At 49.2% G+C, this 24,531-nt stretch overlaps 1 protein-coding gene across 2 annotated transcripts in view; it reads right to left on the minus strand.

Annotated features, from left to right (window-relative positions):
- The window catches only part of XRN2 (5'-3' exoribonuclease 2), a 363,942-nt gene that overhangs the window by 261,465 nt on the left and 77,946 nt on the right, over window positions 1-24,531 (minus strand). For both annotated transcript variants that reach the window (XM_030196221.1, XM_030196223.1), the window contains exons 8-9: window positions 19,259-19,309; window positions 18,740-18,897 (exon numbers count right to left, since the gene is read on the minus strand). In XM_030196221.1, the coding sequence (XP_030052081.1) occupies window positions 18,740-18,897; window positions 19,259-19,309 (209 nt within the window). The remainder of the gene's footprint in view (window positions 1-18,739; window positions 18,898-19,258; window positions 19,310-24,531) is intronic.

The following is a 24,531-nucleotide window of genomic DNA, read 5'->3' on the forward strand; positions in this document are numbered from 1 at the left end:
TGGGGTTTATATGTGAGATGGTGGCCATGGAGAGGAGGAGATGGGAGGAGATGAAAACAAGACAGATTTAAGTAGGAGGAAGAAAAATGTAAAAGATGGATACAGGGCAGAAAGTGGAGGAAGACAAAAAAAAAAAGATGAATATAAAGGAGATCCTAGAAACAGAGTTCAGAGCACAGAACTGTGATGGAAGCACAGGGAAGCAGAAACAGATGACTAGAAAGATAAAAATCACCAAACAACAAAGGTAAGATAAATGATTTTATCTGTATTTTAATAATAGAAATATGTCCGTTTTGAGAATTTACATTTGCTCTATCTATATATTGCATTGTACAGGAGGCAATGTGAAGGGGAACTTTATGCAATTAATCAATGTAAAGCCCTAACAGATATATAAAAATATATAGACATTTAAGACTAAGTAGCTGCAAAAGGTGGCTCATGGAACCTAACCCCATTAAAGGACTGTTAACAGTTAAGCTGGAAGACCAAAGTAGGAGGAGCAAACCATTAGGTCAAAAAATCCTCCCCAATCAAAAAAAATACACAATTTTTGATATAAAATTAGAATGCAATTCTCCTATCACGGCAGTTTTGGGGAAATGGGGCAGAGAGATCTCAAGGAGGGAAGAAAGGCAGAACAGCTGTAAGTACAGTAAACCCTGTAACCCAGAGCAGCACAGTGCAAGCTTCTCTGAGAAGACATGCTTCCAGCCTAAGGAATGGCTCCTGTTACTGTTTACACACTGTGAGGAGGAGGCCAGTGATGAGAAAGCATTTATCCTTGGGAACAGGAGGAAAGGTAGAAACTACCAGTCCTAGCAGCCCTTTGGGGAAAGACACACAAAGCTGGGACTACAGTTCCCAGCAGCCACTGCAGAAGCTCTATCATAGAGTCCAGGACTCACATACCCAACAGCCCCCCGGAGGTTAAGGAGAAGTTCAGGGAGGGTAGTTTGAAATACCCAGCCCAGAAGATCGGGGAATGGGAGGAGAATGGGAGTAACTCTAATCAGGAGGATGAAGTACAGGTGGGAAAAGGGTGGTGTGAGGAGCCCATGGAATGGAAAGGGGCAGAGGAACAAGAGGAAAGGGAAGGAGAAAGAGGTGGAGAGCCCATGGATATCGTTAGGCTGGCTAAAGCCAAGGGAAAGGAACTGGGCCAGCAAGTAATAGTGTGGTGTGAGGGCTGGGTTCGGAGGGGGAGGAGCTGGTTACTCCAAGGAAGGAGGGGAGAGAGGGAGAGTTAGGGCTGGCTACCACAGGGTCGAAGCGGGCGGTTGTCAGGAGTCATGGCTGACAGGTACTACTACTACTAAACATTTCTAAAGCGCTACTAGGGTTACACAGTGCTGTACAGTTTAACAAAGAAGGACAGTCCCTGCTCAAAGGAGCTTACAATCTAATGGACAAAATGTGCAGACAATCAAATTGGGGTAGTCTAGATTTCCTGAATAGAGGTATAATGGTTAGGTGCCGAAGGCAACATTGAAGAGGTGGGCTTTGAGCAAGGATTTGAAGATGGGCAGGGAGGGGGCTTGGCATATGGGCTCAGGAAGTTTATTCCACGCATAGGGAGAGGCGAGGCAGAAAGGGCGGAGCCTGGAATTGGCGGTGGTGGAGAAGGGTACAGAGAGGAGGGATTTGTCCTGTGAGCGGAGGTTTTGGGTAGGAGCGTAAGGGGAGATAAGTGTAAAGAGGTAATGAGGGGCTGCAGATTGAGTGCATTTGTAGGTTAGTAGGAGAAGCTTGAACTGTATGCGGTACCTAATCGGAAGCCAGTGAAGTGACTTGAGGAGAGGGGTGATATGAGTATATCGGTCCAGGCGGAAGATAAGACGTGCAGCAGAGTTCTGAACAGATTGAAGGGGGGATAGATGGTTAAGTGGGAGGCCAGTGAGGAGTAGGTTGCAGTAGTCAAGGCGAGAGGTAATAAGAGAGTGGAAGAGAGTTCGGGTGGTGTGCTCAGAGAGGAAAGGGCGAATTTTGCTGATGTTATAGAGAAAGAAGCGAAGGTGTTGGCTATCTGCTGGATATGCGCAGAGAAGGAGATGGAGGAATCGAAGATGACTCCGAGGTTGCGGGCAGATGAGACGGGGAGGATGAGGTTGCCATCGACTGAGATAGAGAGTGGAGGGAGAGGAGGTTTGAGTGGAAAGACAATAAGCTCTGTCTTGGCCATGTTCAGTTTAAGGTGGCAGTTGGATATCCAGGCAGCAATGTCGGATAAGCAGGCCGATACTTTGGCCTGGGTTTCCGCCGTGATGTCTGGTGTGGAGAGATAAAGCTGGGTGTCGTCAGCATGGAGATGATATTAGAAACCATGAGATAAGATCAGCGAGCCCAGGGAAGAGGTGTAGATTGAAAAAAGAAGGGGTCCAAGGACAGATCCCTGAGGAACTCCAACAGAGAGCGGGATGGGGGTAGAGGAAGATCCATGAGAATGTACTCTGAAGGTACGGTGGGAGAGATAAGAGGAGAACCAGGAGAGGACAGAGCCCTGGAACCCAAATGAGGACAGTGCGGCAAGAAGTAAATTATGATTGACAGTGTCAAAAGCAGCAGATAGGTCAAGGAGGATGAGGATGGAGTAGTGACCTTTGGATTTGGCAAGGAACAGGTCATTACAGACTTTAGTGAGTGCCATTTCTGTCGAGTGTAGAGGGCGAAAACCGGATTGAAGCGGATCGAGGATGGCATGAGAGGAGAGAAAATCAAGGCATGTTCAAGGTAATGGGGAAGGGACCCCGCTACTTCCCCTGGCTCGTGGAGAAGAGCTGGAAAGAAGAAGTAAGGTGGTGGAGGCCATGTTTTGAACTGCAATGTTGAGACTACAATATTTTGAACCGCAATGTTTGAACTAAAGTGATTTGAACCACAAGGGTTTTGAACTGCAGGAGGCTTTGAACAGCAATGATTTGCGTTGCACTGTTTGAGCGGGGAGGGGGTGGCCTTGACTCCCTAAATTTCATTTGAACTATTTTTGGGGCGCTGGTGAAACAGCAGTGCTTTTGAACTGCTGTCCTGTGGGAGCAAGGAAGGAGGGGGTTTGAGCTGTGGGTTTTGTTTTTCTTTCTTTCTTTCCGGGCTCATTGTTTGGGGAGCTAAGAAGTGAGAACTGTTGCTGTTATTAACTGCTTTGTTCTGGCAACCTTCCGAAATGGGAGGGAACTGCATGAAAGTAAAAAACCTTGCACAGAGGATTACCACGTCTGGTTTCTTTTTCCTCTCTACGTGTGGATTAAAATGAGGGGAAGGGCCTAGGAGCCCGGAGGTCCTTGTCTCACTCCAGGGGGAGGAGGTCCAATGGGGTACAGTGGTGGAAATAAGTATTTGATCCCTTGCTGATTTTGTAAGTTTGCCCACTGACAAAGACATGAGCAGCCCATAATTGAAGGGTAGGTTATTGGTAACAGTGAGAGATAGCACATCACAAATTAAATCCGGAAAATCACATTGTGGAAAGTATATGAATTTATTTGCATTCTGCAGAGGGAAATAAGTATTTGATCCCCCACCAACCAGTAAGAGATCTGGCCCCTACAGACCAGGTAGATGCTCCAAATCAACTCGTTACCTGCATGACAGACAGCTGTCGGCAATGGTCACCTGTATGAAAGACACCTGTCCACAGACTCAGTGAATCAGTCAGACTCTAACCTCTACAAAATGGCCAAGAGCAAGGAGCTGTCTAAGGATGTCAGGGACAAGATCATACACCTGCACAAGGCTGGAATGGGCTACAAAACCATCAGTAAGACGCTGGGTGAGAAGGAGACAACTGTTGGTGCCATAGTAAGAAAATGGAAGAAGTACAAAATGACTGTCAATCGACAAAGATCTGGGGCTCCACGCAAAATCTCACCTCGTGGGGTATCCTTGATCATGAGGAAGGTTAGAAATCAGCCTACAACTACAAGGGGGGAACTTGTCAATGATCTCAAGGCAGCTGGGACCACTGTCACCACGAAAACCATTGGTAACACATTACGACATAACGGATTGCAATCCTGCAGTGCCCGCAAGGTCCCCCTGCTCCGGAAGGCACATGTGACGGCCCGTCTGAAGTTTGCCAGTGAACACCTGGATGATGCCGAGAGTGATTGGGAGAAGGTGCTGTGGTCAGATGAGACAAAAATTGAGCTCTTTGGCATGAACTCAACTCGCCGTGTTTGGAGGAAGAGAAATGCTGCCTATGACCCAAAGAACACCGTCCCCACTGTCAAGCATGGAGGTGGAAATGTTATGTTTTGGGGGTGTTTCTCTGCTAAGGGCACAGGACTACTTCACCGCATCAATGGGAGAATGGATGGGGCCATGTACCGTACAATTCTGAGTGACAACCTCCTTCCCTCCGCCAGGGCCTTAAAAATGGGTCGTGGCTGGGTCTTCCAGCACGACAATGACCCAAAACATACAGCCAAGGCAACAAAGGAGTGGCTCAGGAAGAAGCACATTAGGGTCATGGAGTGGCCTAGCCAGTCACCAGACCTTAATCCCATTGAAAACTTATGGAGGGAGCTGAAGCTGCGAGTTGCCAAGCGACAGCCCAGAACTCTTAATGATTTAGAGATGATCTGCAAAGAGGAGTGGACCAAAATTCCTCCTGACATGTGTGCAAACCTCATCATCAACTACAGAAGACGTCTGACCGCTGTGCTTGCCAACAAGGGTTTTGCCACCAAGTATTAGGTCTTGTTTGCCAGAGGGATTAAATACTTATTTCCCTCTGCAGAATGCAAATAAATTCATATACTTTCCACAATGTGATTTTCCGGATTTAATTTGTGATGTACTATCTCTCACTGTTACCAATAACCTACCCTTCAATTATGGGCTGCTCATGTCTTTGTCAGTGGGCAAACTTACAAAATCAGCAAGGGATCAAATACTTATTTCCACCACTGTATATGTTCCCGAGATGGGGCTGGTGGCCTTACTGGAAGCGGACTGAAATTCTGGACCAACGCTGCGGGTCTGGAGGGACCGGAGGACAGGGAGATCTCTAACAACACTTCAGTTGAAGTCTCTTTTGTACACACTGTGATTTTTTTTTCTTTTTTTATTCTGGGTTTGGTTTTTGTCTTTTTTTTTTTTTTTTTTTAAACTCAGGACGTGTGAGATACATACATATATAAAAAAAATGCCAATCAAACGCTCTAGTTTTTGGAAGTAGATCTGGCATCTATGCCAAAGAAATTTGTTCTTACCTGCTATTTCCTTTCCTTGAGACCTGCTAGACCAGTCCAGATGAGTGGGTCATTAATCCCCCTCCCCCACTCCCACCCAGCAGATAAAGCAGGGGTGGGCAACCTTTATACAGAGAGGGCCACATGAATGTCAGTAGTACCCCTAGCAGGCTGCAACATCACGTAAAGTAGGAACTGGAAATGCACAGAGCTCCATAGACCTTTCATGATAAATAAATTAATTTAACTAAAACCTTTAATGGGAGAGCAACTAACTAGCTAGTCACACGCCCAAGAACTAACCTCAGCTGCACAAACTGTAGCAGGACTTGCTTATCCACTCATTCTGGTAGGATCATTTTCACACACATTTCTGACTCCATGTGCAATTTTCCTGATATTAGCCACCCTTATTTTCTAACTAACTCATATTAATCTCTCTCTTATCTGTCTATATGTACCATCTACACATTCTATTAAGATATATTAATATATACTTTGTTGATACTGTAAGTAGCATACTATATTAGAATGTGTACTGTTATTTAAATACTAGTAAAAAAAGGCCCGTTTCTGTTAGAAATGAAACGGGCGCTAGCAAGGTTTTCCTTGGAGTGTATGTTTCAGAAAGAGCGTGTGTGAGAGATGGAGCGTGTGTGTCAGACAGAGACTGTGAGAGAGAGAGACAGAGTGTATGTGTTTGTGCGAGAGATACAGTGTTTGTGTTTCTGTGTGACACTGTGTGAGAGAGAGGGACAAAGACAGTGAGTGTGTGAGTGAGAGTGTATGTGGCAGACAGAGAATGAGTGACTGCGTGTGTGATGTGAGGAACCCCCTCCCTCTCCCCTGCCCCCTTGCAGCCAGGCATGTGCAGCGACCCTCCTCTCCCCGTGTTCCCCCTGCAGCCACCCATGTTCAGCATCCCCCTACAGCCACCCATGCCCATCAACCCTCTCCCCCTGCTGCGTCCTTCCTGACTCCCCTACTCCCCCTGCAGCCACCCATGTGGTCTCAGGTCCCCCCTCAGCATCCCTCCTGTCCCCCTGCAGGCATGCATGTGCAGCGTCCCTCCTCTCTCCCCTGTCCCCCCTGCAGCCAGCCATGTCCAGCGACCCTTCTGTCCCCCTGCCCCCCCTGCAGCTACCCATATCCAGCAACCCTCCTCTCCTGTGCAGCCACCCATGTCTGAGGACACTCCTCTCCTTTTTCCCTGTTCCTCCCCTGTGGCCAGCCATGTCCATCGACCCACCTGTCCCCCCCGATGACCACCAACCCTTCTGTCCCCCTGCCCGCCCTGCAGTGTCCGTCCTATATCCCCTGTCCCCCTTGCAGGCACCCATGTGCAGCGACCCTCCCCTCCCCCTGCTTCCTTCCAGCCACCCATGTCCAGCGAGACCCCCCCTTCCCCCCCCAGCTGGCGCAGCACCCAAAGAAAGCCCCTTGTCCCCCCCCCTTCGCGCATCACCCGACCCCCCCACCGTGGCACATCACCAAGCCCCTCCCCCCCTCATCAACCCCCTCGCCACCCGCAACCGCTAATACAAACTGTGTCCAGCGGCTGCTGCTTCTGCTATTCAGCAGCAGCAGCAGCCCGTACAAAAAGAAAACAAAACAAAAAAATCCTCCTAAAACGCACCTCCGTTGAGAAGCATCTCACATTGGCTGAAGTCTCAGCATGCGCTCCTCCTCTCCCCTCTGACATCTCGGCGTTTCTCCGGGGTCTTCCGGCAGGGGCACTGACGTTGAGGGGAGAGGAGGAGCGGCTGCAGAGACGTCAGCCAATGTGAGATGGTTCTCCACGGAGGTGCGTTTTAGGAGGTTGTTTTTTTGTTTGTTTGTTTTCTTTATGTACGGGCTGCTGCTGCTGAATAGAAGCAGCAGCAGCCGCCGGACAGAGTTTGTATTAGCGGTCGCGGGTGGCGAGGCGGTCGATGTGGGGGGGAGGGGCTTGGTGAAGCGGCGGGGGAGGGGTTGGGTGATGCGGCGAGGAGGGAAGGGGGTAGGGGCTTTCTGATGCCCCGTTGCACGGGTTGTTGTGGCGATGCGGTGGGGGGGCACTTAGAGGTGCACCGTCGAGGCTGTTTGTATGTGTTTGTGTGTGCTTGTGTATGTTTGGCGTGTGCGTTTCTGTGTGTGTTTGTGTGTATGTTTATGTGTGTGTGTTTGCGTTTATGTGTGTTTGTGTGCGTTTGTGTGTGTTTCTGTGTGTGTGTGTGTGTGTTTCTGTGTGTGTGTGTGTTTGTGTGTGTTTGTATGTATGTATGTGTGTGTGTATGTTTATGTGTGTGCGTTTGTATGTGTTTGTGTGTGCGTTTATGTGCGTGTGTTTTGCGTGTGTGTTTGCGTATGTGTGTTTGTGTGTGTGTGTGTGTGTGTGGGGGGGGGGGGGGTTGCGGGTGGCTTTTGTGGCCGTGTGGTTGGGGAGTTTGCCAGCAGTCTGTAGCGATTCCTAGGCAGGGGGAGGAGTATGGAAACACTCCCCCTGCCTGGGTCGTTTGTTGGAGGGGGTTGCCAGTTGGTAGGGGTGCCTTTATGGATCCCTTTACTCTTTGTGTTCCGCCCTCGAGGGCGGGGCAAAAAGACATGGTGAGTTGGATGGCTTCACAACCATGAACTTACGAACTGTTTAGGGATTTTGCAGATGGCTTCAGCAGGTTGTCTTCAGAATGTTGAGGTAGCGTTTTATGTACAGATGGGGCGTGGCTGAGGGCGGGTCTATGAGTGAGGGTGACTGGTCCTAGCCTATGAAGACTACAGGATTTTTGTGCTTCTCTGCCTTGGAGTGAGCTTCTCTGCCTTGGAGTGAGCTTCAGAATGTTCAAGGTGGGATTTATTAATATAGAAGTTAATTGCTGTACTTGCTTATTGCTTATATCCAGCTTATTCTAGCTGTACATCTCCTTGAGTGAATTTCTTCAAAAAGACGATAAATAAATCCTAACAAATACATACATACTGCATAACATTTTAATATAATAACATTATAGTGCAATAATATAGCAGCATCAGAGAACAATGCTACAGAGTGGCATTATAGAGTTCTCAGCCCTGTCAGTTCTGGGAAACTCTCTCCCTGGAACCATCACCAGGAAAAGCCTGAGAGATCCCTTCAGTTGCTAGGTGATATCAAGAGAAAAGGCCCAATCACTTCTTCCCTGGTGAGTTTTCTGAACCGGTCTAGCGCAACAAGGAAAGAATATTATTAGGTATGAACAAATTTTGCTTTTTTTTATCATTCTGCCAGCCAGTCCAGACAAAGGGACATGCCAAAGCTCTAAGAACCTTGTGTGAGATGAAGTCCAGGCCCTGATCCACATCGCCTTTTCAAAGTGACAACCCCTTTAACCTTGAGCATCCTCATTATGACCGTCAACCATGACAGCAGCGACATCCAAGACAACTTACCATTCCTAGCCTCATGGACTACTACCCTGGAACGTCCAAAGAGGTTGTGCTCACACTACCGTCAAGAGAAGCCCATAATAACTGCACATTAATTGAAACAGTTGAGGCTACTGGCACTGCCCAAATTTGAAGAACTCCTCAGCACTGAAGAGCCATGTTGATCGGGCAAGCAGCACAGGCTTGGAAAGCGAATGCTACATACCTGTAGAAGGTATTCTCCGAGGATAGCAGGCTGATTGTTCTCACTGATGGGTGACGTCCACGGCAGCCCCTCCAATCGGAAACTTCACTAGCAAAGGCCTTTGCTAGTCCTCGCGCGCCGATGCGCACCGCGCATGTGCGGCGGTCTTCCCGCCCAAACCGGCTCGTGTTCGTCAGTCCCATATGTAGCAAAACAAAGGCAAGGGAAGACACAAGTCCAAAGGGGAGGCGGGCGAGTTTGTGAGAACAATCAGCCTGCTGTCCTCGGAGAATACCTTCTACAGGTATGTAGCATTCGCTTTCCAAGCCTGTGCTGCTTGCCCGAGGACAAGCAGGCTGCTTGTTCTCACTGATGGGGTATCCCTAGCCCCCAGGCTCACTCAAAACAACAAACATGGTCAATTGGGCCTCGCAACGGCGAGGACATAATTGAGATTGACCTAACAACTTATCCAACTAACTGAGAGTGTAGCCTGGAACAGAATAAACATGGGCCAAGGGGGGTGCAGTTGGATTCTAAACCCCGAACAGATTCTGAAGCACTGACTGCCCGAACCGACTGTCGCGTCAGGTATCCTGCTGCAGGCAGTAATGAGATGTGAATGTGTGGACAGATGACCACGTCGCAGCTTTGCAGATCTCTTCAATAGTGGCTGACTTCAAGTGGGCCACTGACGCAGCCATGGCTCTAACATTATGAGCCGTGACATGACCCTCTAGAGCCAGCCCAGCCTGGGCATAAGTGAAGGAAATGCAATCTGCTAGCCAATTGGATATGGTGCGTTTCCCCACAGCCACTCCCCTCCTGTTGGGATCAAAAGAAACAAACAATTGGGCGGACTGTCTGTTGGGCTGTGTCCGCTCCAGATAGAAGGCCAATGCTCTTTTGCAGTCCAATGTGTGCAGCTGACGTTCATCAGGGCAGGAATGAGGACGGGGAAAAAATGTTGGCAAGACAATTGACTGGTTCAGATGGAACTCCGACACTACCTTCGGCAAGAACTTAGGGTGAGTGCGGAGGACTACTCTATTATGATGAAATTTTGTGTAAGGGGCCTGGGCTACCAGGGCCTGAAGCTCACTGACTCTACGAGCTGAAGTAACTGCCACCAAGAAAATGACCTTCCAGGTCAAGTACTTCAGATGGCAGGAGTTCAGTGGCTCAAAAGGAGGTTTCATCAGCTGGGTGAGAACGACATTGAGATCCCATGACACTGTAGGAGGTCTGACGGGGGGCTTTGACAAAAGCAAACCTCTCATGAAGCGAACAACTAAAGGCTGTCCTGAGATCGGCTTACCTTCCACACGGTAATGGTATGCACTGATTGCGCTAAGGTGAACCCTTACAGAGTTGGTCTTGAGACCAGACTCAGACAAGTGCAGAAGGTAGTCAAGCAGGGTCTGTGTGGGACAAGAGCGAGGATCTAGGGCCTTGCTGTCACACCAGACGGCAATCTTCCTCCATAAAAAGAAGTAACTCCTCTTAGTGGAATCTTTCCTGGAAGCAAGCAAGATACGGGAGACACCCTCTGACAGACCCAAAGAGGCGAAGTCTACGCTCTCAACATCCAGGCCGTGAGAGCCAGAGACCGGAGGTTGGGATGCAGAAGCGCCCCTTCGTCCTGTGTGATGAGGGTCGGAAAACACTCCAATCTCCACGGTTCTTCGGAGGACAACTCCAGAAGAAGAGGGAACCAGATCTGACGCGGCCAAAAAGGAGCAATCAGAATCATGGTGCCTCGGTCTTGCTTGAGTTTCAACGAAGTCTTCCCCACCAGAGGTATGGGAGGATAAGCATACAGCAGATCTTCCCCCCAGTCCAGGAGGAAGGCATCCGATGCCACTCTGCCGTGGGCCTGAAGCCTGGAACAGAACTGAGGGACTTTGTGGTTGGCTCGAGATGCAAAGAGATCTACCAAGGGGGTGCCCCACACCTGGAAGATCTGGCGCACTACTCGGGAATTGAGCGACCACTCGTGAGGTTGCATAATCCTGCTCAACCTGTCGGCCAGACTGTTGTTTACACCTGCCAGATATGTGGCTTGGAGCACCATGCCGTGACGGCGAGCCCACAGCCACATGCTGACGGCTTCCTGACACAGGGGGCGAGATCCGGTGCCCCCCTGCTTGTTGATGTAATACATGGCAACCTGGTTGTCTGTCTGAATTTGGATAATTTGGTGGGACAGCCGATCTCTGAAAGCCTTCAGAGCGTACCAGACCGCTCGTAACTCCAGAAGATTGATCTGCAGATCGCGTTCCTGGAGGGACCAGCTTCCCTGGGTGTGAAGCCCATCGACATGAGCCCCCCACCCCAGGAGAGACGCATCCGTAGTCAGCACTTTTTGTGGCTGAGGAATTTGGAAAGGACATCCCAGAGTCAAATTGGACCAAATCGTCCACCAATACAGGGATTCGAGAAAACTCGTGGACAGGTGGATTACGTCTTCTAGATCCCCAGCAGCCTGAAACCACTGGGAAGCTAGGGTCCATTGAGCAGATCGCATGTGAAGGCGGGCCATGGGAGTCACATGAACTGTGGAGGCCATGTAGCCCAACAATCTCAACATCTGCCGAGCTGTGATCTGCTGGGACGTTCGCACCCGCGAGACGAGGGACAACAAGTTGTTGGCTCTCGTCTCTGGGAAATAGGCACGAGCCGTCCGAGAATCCAGCAGAGCTCCTATGAATTCGAGTCTCTGTACTGGGAGAAGATGGGACTTTGGGTAATTTATCACAAACCCCTGTAGCTCCAGGAGGCGAATAGTCATCTGCATGGACTGTAGAGCTCCTGCCTCGGATGTGTTCTTCACCAGCCAATCGTCGAGATAGGGGAACACATGCACTCCCAAGCCTGCGAAGTGCCGCTGCTACGACAGCCAAGCACTTCGTGAACACTCTGGGCGCAGAGGCGAGCCCAAAGGGTAGCACACAGTACTGGAAGTGACGTGTGCCCAGCTGAAATCGTAGATACTGTCTGTGAGCTGGCAGTATCGGGATGTGCGTGTAGGCGTCCTTCAAGTCCAGAGAGCATAGCCAATCGTTTTCCTGAATCATGGGGAGAAGGGTGCCCAGGGAAAGCATCCTGAACTTTTCCTTGACCAGATATTTGTTCAGGGCCCTTAGGTCTAGGATGGGACGCATCCCCCCTGTTTTCTTTTCCACAGGGAAGTACCTGGAATAGAATCCCAGCCCTTCTTGCCCGGATGGCACGGGCTCGACCGCATTGGCGCTGAGAAGGGCGGAGAGTTCCTCTGCAAGTACCTGCTTGTGCTGGAAGCTGTAAGATTGAGCTCCCGGTGGGCAATTTGGAGGTTTGGAATCCAAATTGAGGGTGTATCCTTGCCGGACTATTTGGAGAACCCACTGGTCGGAGGTTATGAGAGGCCACCTTTGGTGAAAAACTTTCAACCTCCCCCCGACCGGCAGGTCGCCCGGCACTGACACGTTGATGTCGGCTATGCTCTGCTGGAGCCAGTCAAAAGCTCGCCCCTTGCTTTTGCTGGGGAGCCGAGGGGCCTTGCTGAGGCGCACGCTGCTGACGAGAGCGAGCGCGCTGGGGCTTAGCCTGGGCCGCAGGCTGTCGAGAAGGAGGATTGTACCTACGCTTACCAGAAGAGTAGGGAACAGTCTTCCTTCTCCCATAAAAACATCTACCTGTGGAGGTAGATGCTGAAGGCTGCCGGCGGGAGAACTTGTCGAAAGCGGTATCCCGCTGGTGGAGCTGCTCTACCACCTGTTCGACTTTTTCTCCAAAAATATTGTCCGCACGGCAAGGCGAGTCCGCAATCCGCTGCTGGATCCTATTCTCCAGGTCGGAGGCACGCAGCCATGAGAGTCTGCGCATCACCACACCTTGAGCAGCGGCCCTGGACGCAACATCAAAGGTATCATATACCCCTCTGGCCAGGAATTTTCTGCACGCCTTCAGCTGCCTGACCACCTCCTGAAATGGCTGGCTTGCTCAGGGGGGAGCTTGTCCACCAAGCCCGCCAACTGCCGCACATTGTTCCGCATGTGGATGCTCGTGTAGAGCTGGTAAGACTGAATTTTGGTCACGAGCATAGAGGAATGGTAGGCCTTCCTCCCAAAGGAGTCTAAGGTTCTAGAGTCTTTGCCCGGGGGCGCCGAAGCATGCTCCCTAGAACTCTTAGCCTTCTTTAGGACCAGATCCACAACTCCAGAGTCGTGAGGCAACTGAGTGCGCATCAGCTCTGGGTCCCCATGGATCCGGTACTGGGTCTCGATCTTCTTGGGGATGTGGGGATTACTTAGAGGCTTGGTCCAGTTCGCCAGCAATGTCTTTTTTAGGACATGATGCATGGGTACTGTGGACGCTTCCTTAGGTGGAGAAGGATAGTCCAGGAGCTCAAACATTTCAGCCCTGGGCTCGTCCTCCACAACCACCGGGAAGGGGATGGCCGTAGACATCTCCCAGACAAAGGCCGCAAAAGACAGACTCTCGGGAGGAGAAAGCTGCCTTTCAGGGGAGGGAGTGGGATCGGAAAGAAGGCCATCAGACTCCTCGTCAGAGAAATATCCGGTGTCCTCCTCCTCCTCCCACGAAGCCTCACCATCGGTATCAGACACAAGTTCATGAACCTGTGTCTGAAGCCGTGCCCGGCTCAACTCCGTGGAAACACGGCCACGGTGTGAGCGTCGAGAGGTAGACTCCCTCGCCCGCACCGGCGAAGCTCCCTCCGCCGACGTCGTCGGGGAGCCTTCCTGGGAGGCGACCGCAGTCGATACCGCAAGCGGCACCGATGTCGGAGACCTCATCCCGGGCAAGGGGCCAGCCGGCGCCTCACTCGACGGTACCGGTGGCGCAAGCACCCCCGGTACCAGAGGGGAAGGGCGCAACAGCTCTCCCAGGATCTCTGGAAGAACGGCCCGGAGACTCTCGTGCAGGGCGGCTGTGGAGAAAGACATGGAAGCCGATGCAGGCGTCGAAGCTGTTCCGGGCTGTCCAAGGTGGAGCGCATCGACACCTCCTGAACAGAGGGTGAGCGGTCCTCCCGGTGCCGATACCTACTGGGTGCCGACTCCCTCGGCGACCCAGAGCTCTCGGTACCGATGCGGGAAGGAGACCGGTGTCGATGCTTCTTTGACTTTTTCAAACGAAGCATGTCACCGGAGCTTCCCGGTACCGACGAGGAGGACGTAGAATCCAGCCGTCGCTTCCTCGGGGCCGAGGCCGAAGAAGGTCGGTCTCGGGGGGGCTGTACCGCAGGAGCCCTCAGGGTGGGGGGAGACCCACCCGAAGGCTCACCGCCACCAGCAGGGGAATGGACAGCCCTCACCTGCACTCCAGTCGAAGCACCACCGTCTGACGACATCAGCACTAGTGGAGGTCCCGGTACCACCGTCGCCGACGCAGCCTTTCCGATGTCTCGGTACCGACGATGCAGAGGGTCGATGCCTCGATGCAGTCAATACAGTCGATGCCGAGGTCGGAGGTCTTGACGCTGACGACGTCGATGCACTCGATACTCCCGGTGCTGTTATCGATGAAGAGCCCGAGAACAACAGGTTCCACTGGGCCAATCTTGCTACCTGAGTCCTTTTCTGTAAAAGGGCACAAAGACTACAGGCCTGCGGGCGGTGCCCAGCCCCCAGACACTGAAGACACGACGCGTGCCTATCAGTGAGCGAGATTACCCGGGCGCACTGGGTGCACTTCTTGAAGCTGCTGGGAGACTTCGATGACATGGGCGGAAAAATCACGCCGGCGAAATCAAAACTCGTAATTGCGGTAAGGCACCAAAAAGAGGGAGAGAAAAAAACTCGACCGAGGCCTCAAAAGGGCCTACCCCGAAAATGAAAGGAAACTTAACGGGGCAAAAGCTGGAAATACGGGAAGGGGAAAAAGACCGAAAAGGTCTTTCTCCGAAATTCCCCCCTTTTTTTTGTTAAGTAGCGAAAAGTCAAAAAGACGCGCGAGGGTCAACTTAAGGGGCGCGAACGGCGGAAACACGACCTTACCGAGCGCGGACAAAAGAAGACTGACGAACACGAGCCGGTTCGGGCGGGAAGACGGCCGCGCATGCGCGGTGCGCATCGGCGCGCGAGGACTAGCAAAGGCCTTTGCTAGTGAAATTTCCGATTGGAGGGGCTGCCGTGGACGTCACCCATCAGTGAGAACAAGCAGCCTGCTTGTCCTCGGAGAAGCAACATTATCAAAATTGCCACAGCACAGTGCACTTTGGAACAGGCCTCTTAACTTCATAAGTACATAAGAATTGCCATACTGGGCAAGATCAAATGTCCATTGAGCCCAGCATCCTGTTTCCAACAGTGGCCAATCCGGGTCACAAATACCCGGCAAGATCCCAAAAATGTACAAAACATTTTATACTGCTTATCCCAGAAATAGTGGATTTTCCCCAAGTCCATTTAATAACGGTCTATGGACTTTTCCTTTAGGAAGCTGCCCAAACCTTTTTTAAACTCCGCTAAGCTAACCACCTTTATCACATTCTCTGGCAACGAATTCCAGAGTTTAATTACATATTGAGTGAAGAAAGACTGAGAAATCCAAAATCAGAAAATTACCCTATAAGGACCAGAAGGCCACATCATCACCAATCATGTGGTGATCTCTATAGTCAAACAAACACAGCAAAGGAAACAGAACTATCACAAGGTGATGCTAAAAAAATCCAAATACTTATTCACATTTTCAAAGATTTGTCTCCTTCACTGTGTTTGTGTCTCTTCTTGAACTGTGAAGGTTTGTTCTTCTGTGTTTTCGGGTGATCTCTATAGCATCACTAGAACCCACTTGTGGACCTGTCATGTGAACATGGAATGGGGTAGGGCCATACAAAGAAGAAAACAAGGCCCAGGAGGACTGCTAGAGCTTTCTCGTAAACATTCGTTGCAAGCAAGATACCAATACGAAGAGCCCCATGGCTAGCATCCGCAACCAATTCTAGTTGGGACAACGTCTTGAGAGGCTAGAGGCTTGGGTTAACCAGACCTTAAACTGAACCTAAGAACCAGAGAAGCACAGAACTGACTGTAAGAGTAAGAGTCCATAAGGGTAGTAGGCTCCATTTTGAATCCCAGCATTGAGCTGGTCATTGACTCACAACAAACGGCTGACCCAGGGAGACTCCCAGTCACCAAGGCTGAAACAGACAGTCGCTGTACCACCAGAGCTGCTCACTCTCTTTCTACAGAAATTCAGGTGTTGGACATCTACAGCAACGCAATAGATGATGACTGGGCAATTCCAACACTTGTACTCTACCAGAGGAGACTAAACCAAGACACACAAATGGATACAACATACAGAACCAATGGTCTAGAGTTCCGAAGATACAAACAGGACCTTCTTAGTGAAGGCACAGAAACTAGAGATCCAAGAAACAAGAACTTGCATCCCCATTGACCAAGGTCACAAGACTAGGATCTTCTTAGGAGACAAGAGGTTCCCCTATGCCCCCGAAGCTAAGAGGAATAATTGCCTTTAAAGATAGGGGATTCCACACTCGCAGAATAGAAAGCATGGGAACTCTCCTGAATGGACCAGGACTTAAGGCCCAACCCAGAACTTTTCTCTGATCAAACTGGTCCAAGAGAGGTGAAGGCAAAGCTTTCAGAAAGGGATCCAAGATACCAAAACTGGGAATATCTGCAGAAACTACCTGAAAGTAGACTGCCATATGAATGGGAACCCCAAAGCCAGGTAGAGTCAGAGCCCTCTTATGAGTGCGAAACCCTGGAGCCAGTCACCAGACTAACATCACCTGTGAAATCTGCAGAAATATCTAAGACAGGTTCCCTATGCTCTGCCCCAGCAACCAGCAGGAAGACTCCAAGTTTTCTTGAGAAGGGCACAGCCCGACGGCTGCAGCACACAAGGGGCTGACTCCAGCCAAACCTCTATCGAAAACTCTCTCCCTGAAGGAGACTGTTTTTTAAAAACTTTGAACACTATTATTCATTTTGCCTTAATCCTGCCAAGGATTAGGGAAGGGGGCATGAGGCAAGAAGGGATCTCCTAACTCCAGCACCTTTGAGCTTCTCTATTGTAAAATAAGACACTACCAAACCATTGCAGAAGCTTATTCTGAAATATTACAGAAACCAATGAAAAAGCTGCTGATTACACTTGTGCATAAATTCTGAAAAATAACTCAACAGTGACAATGCACTCCTGAGGGATAAGAAGAAGATTATATCTTGCTTCAGTTATGTGTAATAGCTTCATGCCAAAGAGTTATGGTATGAAGTTTACATTGCCTAGCAAGTTATATTGCACTGTGACATTTTTCTTGTCTTGTTTTTGGCTGTATTATGGTTTTCAAATTTCAATAAACACTTTTAGAAATTAAAAAAAAAAAAAAAAAAAAAACCCAAACAGCGACAGTGCACTTCTAAAACAGCCATGCTTATCTTGATCACATATTTGAAATTACTAATAAATGTAACACTGCAAAGTTTTTGGTATATCAAATAAACCAGACACCCAGAAGAAAAGGTGAGTACCCCTCATTCCACAACCAGCAGAAACCCCAAGGAACCTTTATCAGCCCAGCCACAAGCTATGACCTCTGGGGAAAGACTCAGGTCAGGGAGTCGCTGGCTCCGGTGGCCCTCGGGTATCCCGCCGGCATTTGCCCTGGTTTGGTTCGTCATCGCTGGACCCGGGCTTGTCTTGGTTCGAAGTGCCGTGGGGAGCACAGCGGAAAATTATCCGACTTGCCGGATTGGCCCATTACCGCCGTTTCCGCGGACCAACCACCGTCTAACCGCGGCCCATCTGGAGGGCGTTTGCGCCGTCATCCATCCGCCTTCACTCGTTTCTGCTCGCCAAGTCTTCTCCACACCTCTCTCCGGCCACTGCTCTCCTCAGAAATTTCCACCATAGTAATTTGGGACGCGTAGTGTGTGAGTCACAGACATGGGAGGGAGTGCTACTACCCGGTGGGTCTCCATTGAGGCGGACGTGAATGATTACAACACGGAGGTGCAGGTCGCCAGGTTGGCTGTTAATGTGATCATCCATATGAAGGAGCCCAGTGCACCTGCTGCAAGACCACAGCCACCATCGTCTGATTCGTCTGGCTTAACAGTGTATGAGGCAGAGCTGAAACGGACATTAGCTGCAGATACGTTCCTTGCTAGCGCCCTGACGGTTGGAGCTGTGGAGGAGGACCTTTGGAACCGCCATCTTGGATCCAGCGCCATTGACCCCATTGCAGGTGTTGCCTGGCTCCAGCTTTCGTCAACTCCTGGCTGCATGTTGCTCCTGTATTTCTCTGTGCCCGTTCGAGGATCGCCTTGCCTGGAACTGTTTGAGCCTTCTGACTTGCCTAGATCTTCATCATCCCTCTTGACTCGCCTGGATTTCTGCCGACCATCTTAGTTTCTCTTCTCTTCTTACCCTGTTTTATGTCCCCAACTATTCTAATGTAACTGTATTTATTTCGTTAGTTCATTGTAAGCCGCTTTGAGGCTGCACAACTGTGGCAAAAGGCGGGGTATAAATGATCTAAATAAATAAATAAGTTCAAGCGTGGTAAAGCTCCATAGACCAATGCCTGAAATCACTCTCAAGCAAATGACTCAACCACAGGACCACTGATCATAGACTGCACCCCAGAGAATCAGGTCTACAACAAATCCTGCTGCACCAGTCAACCTGAATCATCTGCTGGAGGCAGAGAAATACTGACAAGTTCCAGGACCGGACAACTTCTTATACTGGTGATATTACTGAATTGTCAGTGTTCTCTGAACACATCTGCTGGTCGTGGCGTATAACCCACTTGTCTGGACTAGTCTAGCAGAACAATAAGGAAATATGCAATCTGCTGCATTGCACTGCAAAATCCCAAAGTATCAGCAATCTATTTTATCCAGATATGAACTAAGGCTTCTAGAAGAGCATACTGAAATATTCAGAATCCAGCAACAATTATAAAAGTTCTCACCTCCCCTTGCTTTTCTCGGGGTAAGCCTTGACACTCCTTGACCTCATGCCCAAACTGTCCACAAAGGCCACATGGTTTGGGTTTGTTTGGCTTGAACTCCTCTCGTATTATAGTGAACAAGGGCTCGTGAGTGGCCAGCCCCAGCATAATGAGATCAGCTGGAAATAAGGGAACATACGATAAAAGTCATTAAAAAGTGCCAGTCAGAAGCCATATAATACAGCTTTGTGAAAAAAGCTTTAACCTGACTTCAATACTACCATTAACTGCACAGTTGCAAAGTTTTTAATCAAAATACCAGGAATTCCTCAAGCCAGAATTGCACCCTGTCTGGCACCCCAACCACCCCACTCACTGCACCACTGTTACCGCAGATAATGAATGGGGGCAATTTGAACCCATCTCCCTTGCATCCAGTGTGGCCATACTACTTGCACAGTCCTCGGGATAGCCCTGCAAAATGTATACACTTGAATAGTTTTCTCCTGCAATTGAAAAGTAAATACAAAAAACTCTTACCATCAGCTCCACACAAGCAGTGATGAGTGTTTGGGTCATGGTTTGGCTGACCTATTTTAGAACAAAATATAAATACAATTTTATTTACATAATCCTTTTATTTGAAGAGCCTGAGCCAATCAGCATAAACAATCATAAAAGTAGAAAAACAAAAAAGTTAACCCATTAAATAATCCATCATGCAACAGATTAAATTTTGTTAGAAAGACATATGAGCTACCACAGACCACCTACCATTATCATCTCACCAACCTCAACATTCAAATGGAGTGAATAAAATTCCTTCCGCCTCTGTCACATAACATAGTAACATAGTAGATGACGGCAGAAAACGACCTGCATGGTCCATCCAGTCTGCCCAACAAGATAAACTCATATGTGCTACTTTTTGTGTATACCTTACCTTGATTTGTATCTGTCATTTTCAGGGCACAGACCGTATAAATCTGCCCAGCACTATCCCTGCCTCCCAACCACCGGCTCTGGGACAGACCGTATAAGTCTGCCCAGCAATATCCCCGCCTCCCAACCACCAGCCCCGCCTCCCACCAACGGCTCTGCCACTAAGCTTCTGAGGATCCATTCCCTCGGAACAGGATTCCTTTATGTTTATCCTACGCATGTTTGAATTCCGTTACCGTTTTCATCTCCACCACCTCCCGTGGGAGAGCATTCCAAGCATCCACCACTCTATCCGTGAAAAAATACTTCCTGACATTTTTCTTGAGTCTGCCCTTCAATCTCGTATCGTGCCCTCTAGTTCTACCGCCTTCCCATCTCCTGAAAAGGTTCGTTTGCGGATTAATACCTGATTGCTTGAGGTAACATATTCCACTGAACCAGGCAATAATTGAAAAGGCCCCAAACCCTAAGAACTCATTTCCTACAGAGTAAAGTTGCTGCCCTGGCACATAATCTACAAGTTTGTCACATAGATAAGTTGACCCCAGCCTATGAAGGGATTTATAAGTTAACACCAGCAACTTGAACTTACATTGGAATTTCACTGGCATAATATGATCCGTGGCTCGCATCCCTCTCAAACTTATAGCTGTATTTTATGTTTAAATCTTTTTTATTGAACGAGAAACACAACAGTCTGGCTTCACACTACCAGATAAATTATAAGGTATATGTTTACAACCATCACATTCCCTTCATGTTCAACAGAAATTTTTTTTATGTTTATTCCCTCCCCCCCATTCCAACCTCTTCCAAGTCCCCTCCCAACCCTCCCGCTCCACACCCCCCCTCCAAACTCCCTTAAATGACTATTACATCTGATCATTACAAATTATCATGAGCCTTTTTCTTCAAACCAACTAGTGACCATATGCTAGAAGAAGGGATAGAGGAGGGGAGAGAGAAAGAGAGCGAGAGAGAAAGAAGAAGAAGAAAAAAAGGGAATATATATATACTAGTAAAAAAGCACCGTTTCTGATGCAAATGAAACGGGGGCTAGCAATGTTTTGTTCTGTGTGCATGTGGGAGTGTGTGTGTCCCTGCCCTCTGGCCTCTCTCCCCTCCCCCCTCTGAGTCCTTCACTGTTACAGAGCCAGCGATTTGATTTCGTGCTCTGCTGTTTTCCTTCACTGACTGTGTTACAGAGAGGGCGGGGCAGACACTCATAGGGAAACCGGATATCTCGCCCCCTTCACACTTCCGGCTGGAGGCTTCATAGAACGTTGGTGTTGCCTTTTATATAGAGAGATATCTATATATAGCAACCCTACAGGAGGTACTATGGTGCCGAGTCAGAGGCTATTCAATATAAAGCTACGAGCTTTAGGGGATAACAACTGTATGTAGGAGCTCCAGATCTCCAAAAATGCTTTCCTTCTCTTGGGGGAGGATCCCACCACCCTTCGTTCCTGCAGTAACATATCGTAAAGTCGGTTTCTCCAGTGCCAATAATCTGGCGGCTCTGCACTCATCCAGTTATTCAGGATAAGCTTCTTCCCTATTATACTTGCCTTCCTGACAAACTGCCGAGCCCCTTTGTGGTAAAGACGGAACCTTTCATATTGATCGAGTAGAACCCCCTGAGGAGTGAACTGAATCTTATGGTGCACCACAGCCTCCAAGTACTGAGCTATTTGCTTCCAATAATTTTGTATCATATAACATTCCTATAGGGAATGAAACAGCGTGCCCTCCCCCCGTTGACACTTGGCACACAATGGGTTTGGAACCCCTCCCATATGAAATACTTGGGATTTGGCCATATATGCCCTATGCAGAATTCTATATTGACACTCCCTAAGATTAGCGTTTCCCAATAATGAAGGAATGCGTGAAACCAATTTCCAAAAGTCAATTTGTAAATTTGGCTGCTGTAGATCCTGGCCCCATTTTGTGCAAATGACCCCCATCTCTTTCCTTCTCCTAGACCCCACAGAGCCCTCTGTAGCCCTGAAACCAACACCCTCTTACCAGGCATGGATCCATAGAATTCCCTCACTCTTCGTCCATGCCTCTCACCTAACTTCCTTTGGTCCAAGGAACGTACATAATGGGCCAGCTGACAATATGCAAATAAATGACTCTGAGTTATACCTACCCCCAGTGCTCCCAAACTCAACAATTGGCCTTGGAAACTAAGAACATGTTCCAACCGTGTTATACTTAACTCCGTCCAGCAGCGGAATACTTTCATCTCTGACCCTGGGACGAACTGAGGATTACCCTGTAGTGGCAAAAGGTCGGAGGTATCTCCCGCCACCCCCCAGCTTCCCGTTAAATCCCTCCAAATCCCTCAAAGGGGTCTTAATAACACACTACTACCCGCCGGACAGGGCAAGGCACTCCCTGGGCACTGCAGTAAGTAATTTAGGTGATACGGTTTAAAATATTCCTGTTCAACACCCCGGGGCGTATAATCCTGTCTGTCCAGTAACCAATCCCCCAGGTGTCGCAGCAAACAAGCTTGATTATAACGACGGAGATCTGGAAGTCCTATCCCTCCCTCCGCCCATCCACCCATCAGCAGCTTCAGGGGGAGTTTAGGTTTTGAATCTCTCCAGATGAATTTCCGCACCCATTTGTAAATCTGCTGTAAATCCTTACATTTAAGTTTCAAAGGCAGCACCTGGAAGGTGTAGAGCCACCGCAGGAATTCTACCATTCGAAACAAATGTATTCTCCCATGCAGTGTTAACGGTAGAGCCTTCCAATTACTCAACCGTCCCCTCATCGCCTCAACCAATCGGGAAATATTAAGCTGATGCAATTCAGCAGTTTTCATACTAATCCTTACCCCTAGATACTTAAGCGATCCCGAAGCCCATTTTAACAGGAAGGAGTCTCCCCACATCCCTCTCACCTCGGGACTAGCCATGAGTGCCTGAGACTTGGAATAGTTAATCTTAAATCCTGCAAAGTCCCCGTATTCCTGGAAAAGTTCCAACAATGCGTCAAGAGAGCGCCTTGGCTGCGTAAGATGTACTAAAATGTCATCAGCAAAGGCGGAGACCTTAAAAGAGTACAGGCCCCAGGTCACCCCCTTCACCTCCGGGTGCGCCTCGATTTCCCTAATTAGGGGATCTAATGACAGGACAAATAACAGGGGGGACAGAGGGCATCCCTGCCTTGTACCTCGCCGAATTTGGAATAGTGCTGAACGCTACCCATTCAGCCACATGTACGCCCTGGGGTTCGAGTAGAGCGCGCCCACCGCGCTCCTAAACGCACCTTCGATCCCCATCCTTGCCATTACTTCAAACATGAAGTTCCAGACTACGCGGTCGAAGGCCTTCTCTGCGTCAAAACTAACTAACAGAGAAGGCCCTTTCTGTGTCTCCATTGTCTCCAGAGATGCCAATAGGTTCTGATATTGCTGACCGCCTGCCGTCCCCTCACAAAGCCTACCTGAGGGAGTGCCACTAGACCAGGAAGCACTCGCGCCAACCGATTTGCCAGTATCTTTGCATAGAGTTTAACATCACTATTCAGGAGGGAGATGGGCCTATAGGACCCCACCTCCGTCCCCTCTTTGCCCGGCTTCAGCAAAACTATCACTTTGGCTACATTGAGCGAGTCTGACATGCTCCCAGATTTGACCATGTAATTGAAAAGGTTTACCAGGGGTGGCGTCACCTGTTCCTGCAATAGCTTATAATAGGTTATGCCAAACCCATCGGGCCCCGGTGCCTTATGGATATGGCTCTGCTGCAGTGCCAGCATTAGTTCCCCCTCCACTATTGGCCCATTCAATAAACTCTTTTGCGCCTCCGATATTCTTGGTAGTTCTTGGTTAGCTAAATACACCTCACTATCTGGCACAATGTCTGAGGGTTCCGCATACAATGCTTGATAATAGTCCCTAAAGCGTTCTATGATCGCTCCCTCTCCTTGTAACAGCCCCTCCCTTATCCTTTATTTGCAGGATCTTAGCGGGCCCTCCCTTACCATGTACTAACCGACTCATCAACACCCCCGCCTTATTGGAATAATTGATGTTTATAGTATGCCTGTGACTTACGCGCCCTCTGATGTAATAGTTCATTCAATTCTCTTTGCGACTCTAGAAGGGCTCTTTTGTTATCATCTGTTGCCACTCTCCCATAACTAATCCGTCTCATCCTGATTTCTTTCTCCAGGCGAAGAATTTCTTTGTCGCGCATTTTCCTAGTCCTAGCTCTATAGGCTATAACCTCCCCTCTCATGACCGCCTTAGATGTTTCCCAGTACAAGCTTGCTTGCTGCTGATGACCACTATTGTGTTCCTCAAACTCCTTCCATTTATCTTGTATAAAAGCTTTAAAATGTGGGTCCCGGTATAGCTCATTCGGGAAACGCCAACCGCCCTTCCCTCCCCCCCCACCGGACATTTGCAGCTGCACCCATATCATTGAATGATCTGAGATCTCACTGGGCCCTATCTCTGCAGATGAGATTTTAGAGAACAGGCCCCGCGAGACCAACAAATAATCAATATGCGATTGCGTCGAGTGTGCCCTAGACATATGTGTGTAGTCCTTCTGTGTAGGGTGCAGCACTCTCCACACATCAACCAAGTCCAGTGTCGAACAGAGAAAGGGCAGGCCCCTCATAAAGGACTTAGACTTTAAGGCGTGGGGGTTGCTTTTGTCTTGTTGAGGATCAAACACCGTGTTAAAATCACCCCCCAAGATGATAGTGCCATTTGGATAACGTATCTACCCTCTGCACCCATTTCACACGCTTTATATGCAGCTATAGGCCCTTACGAAACAGTAACAATACTCCCCCCTTTTTCCCCACTGCCGGAGCCCCCACTGCCTCCTCTACCCAAC

Source organism: Microcaecilia unicolor, chromosome 3 (assembly GCF_901765095.1).
Source record: "Microcaecilia unicolor chromosome 3, aMicUni1.1, whole genome shotgun sequence".
Lineage (NCBI taxonomy): Eukaryota > Metazoa > Chordata > Amphibia > Gymnophiona > Siphonopidae > Microcaecilia > Microcaecilia unicolor.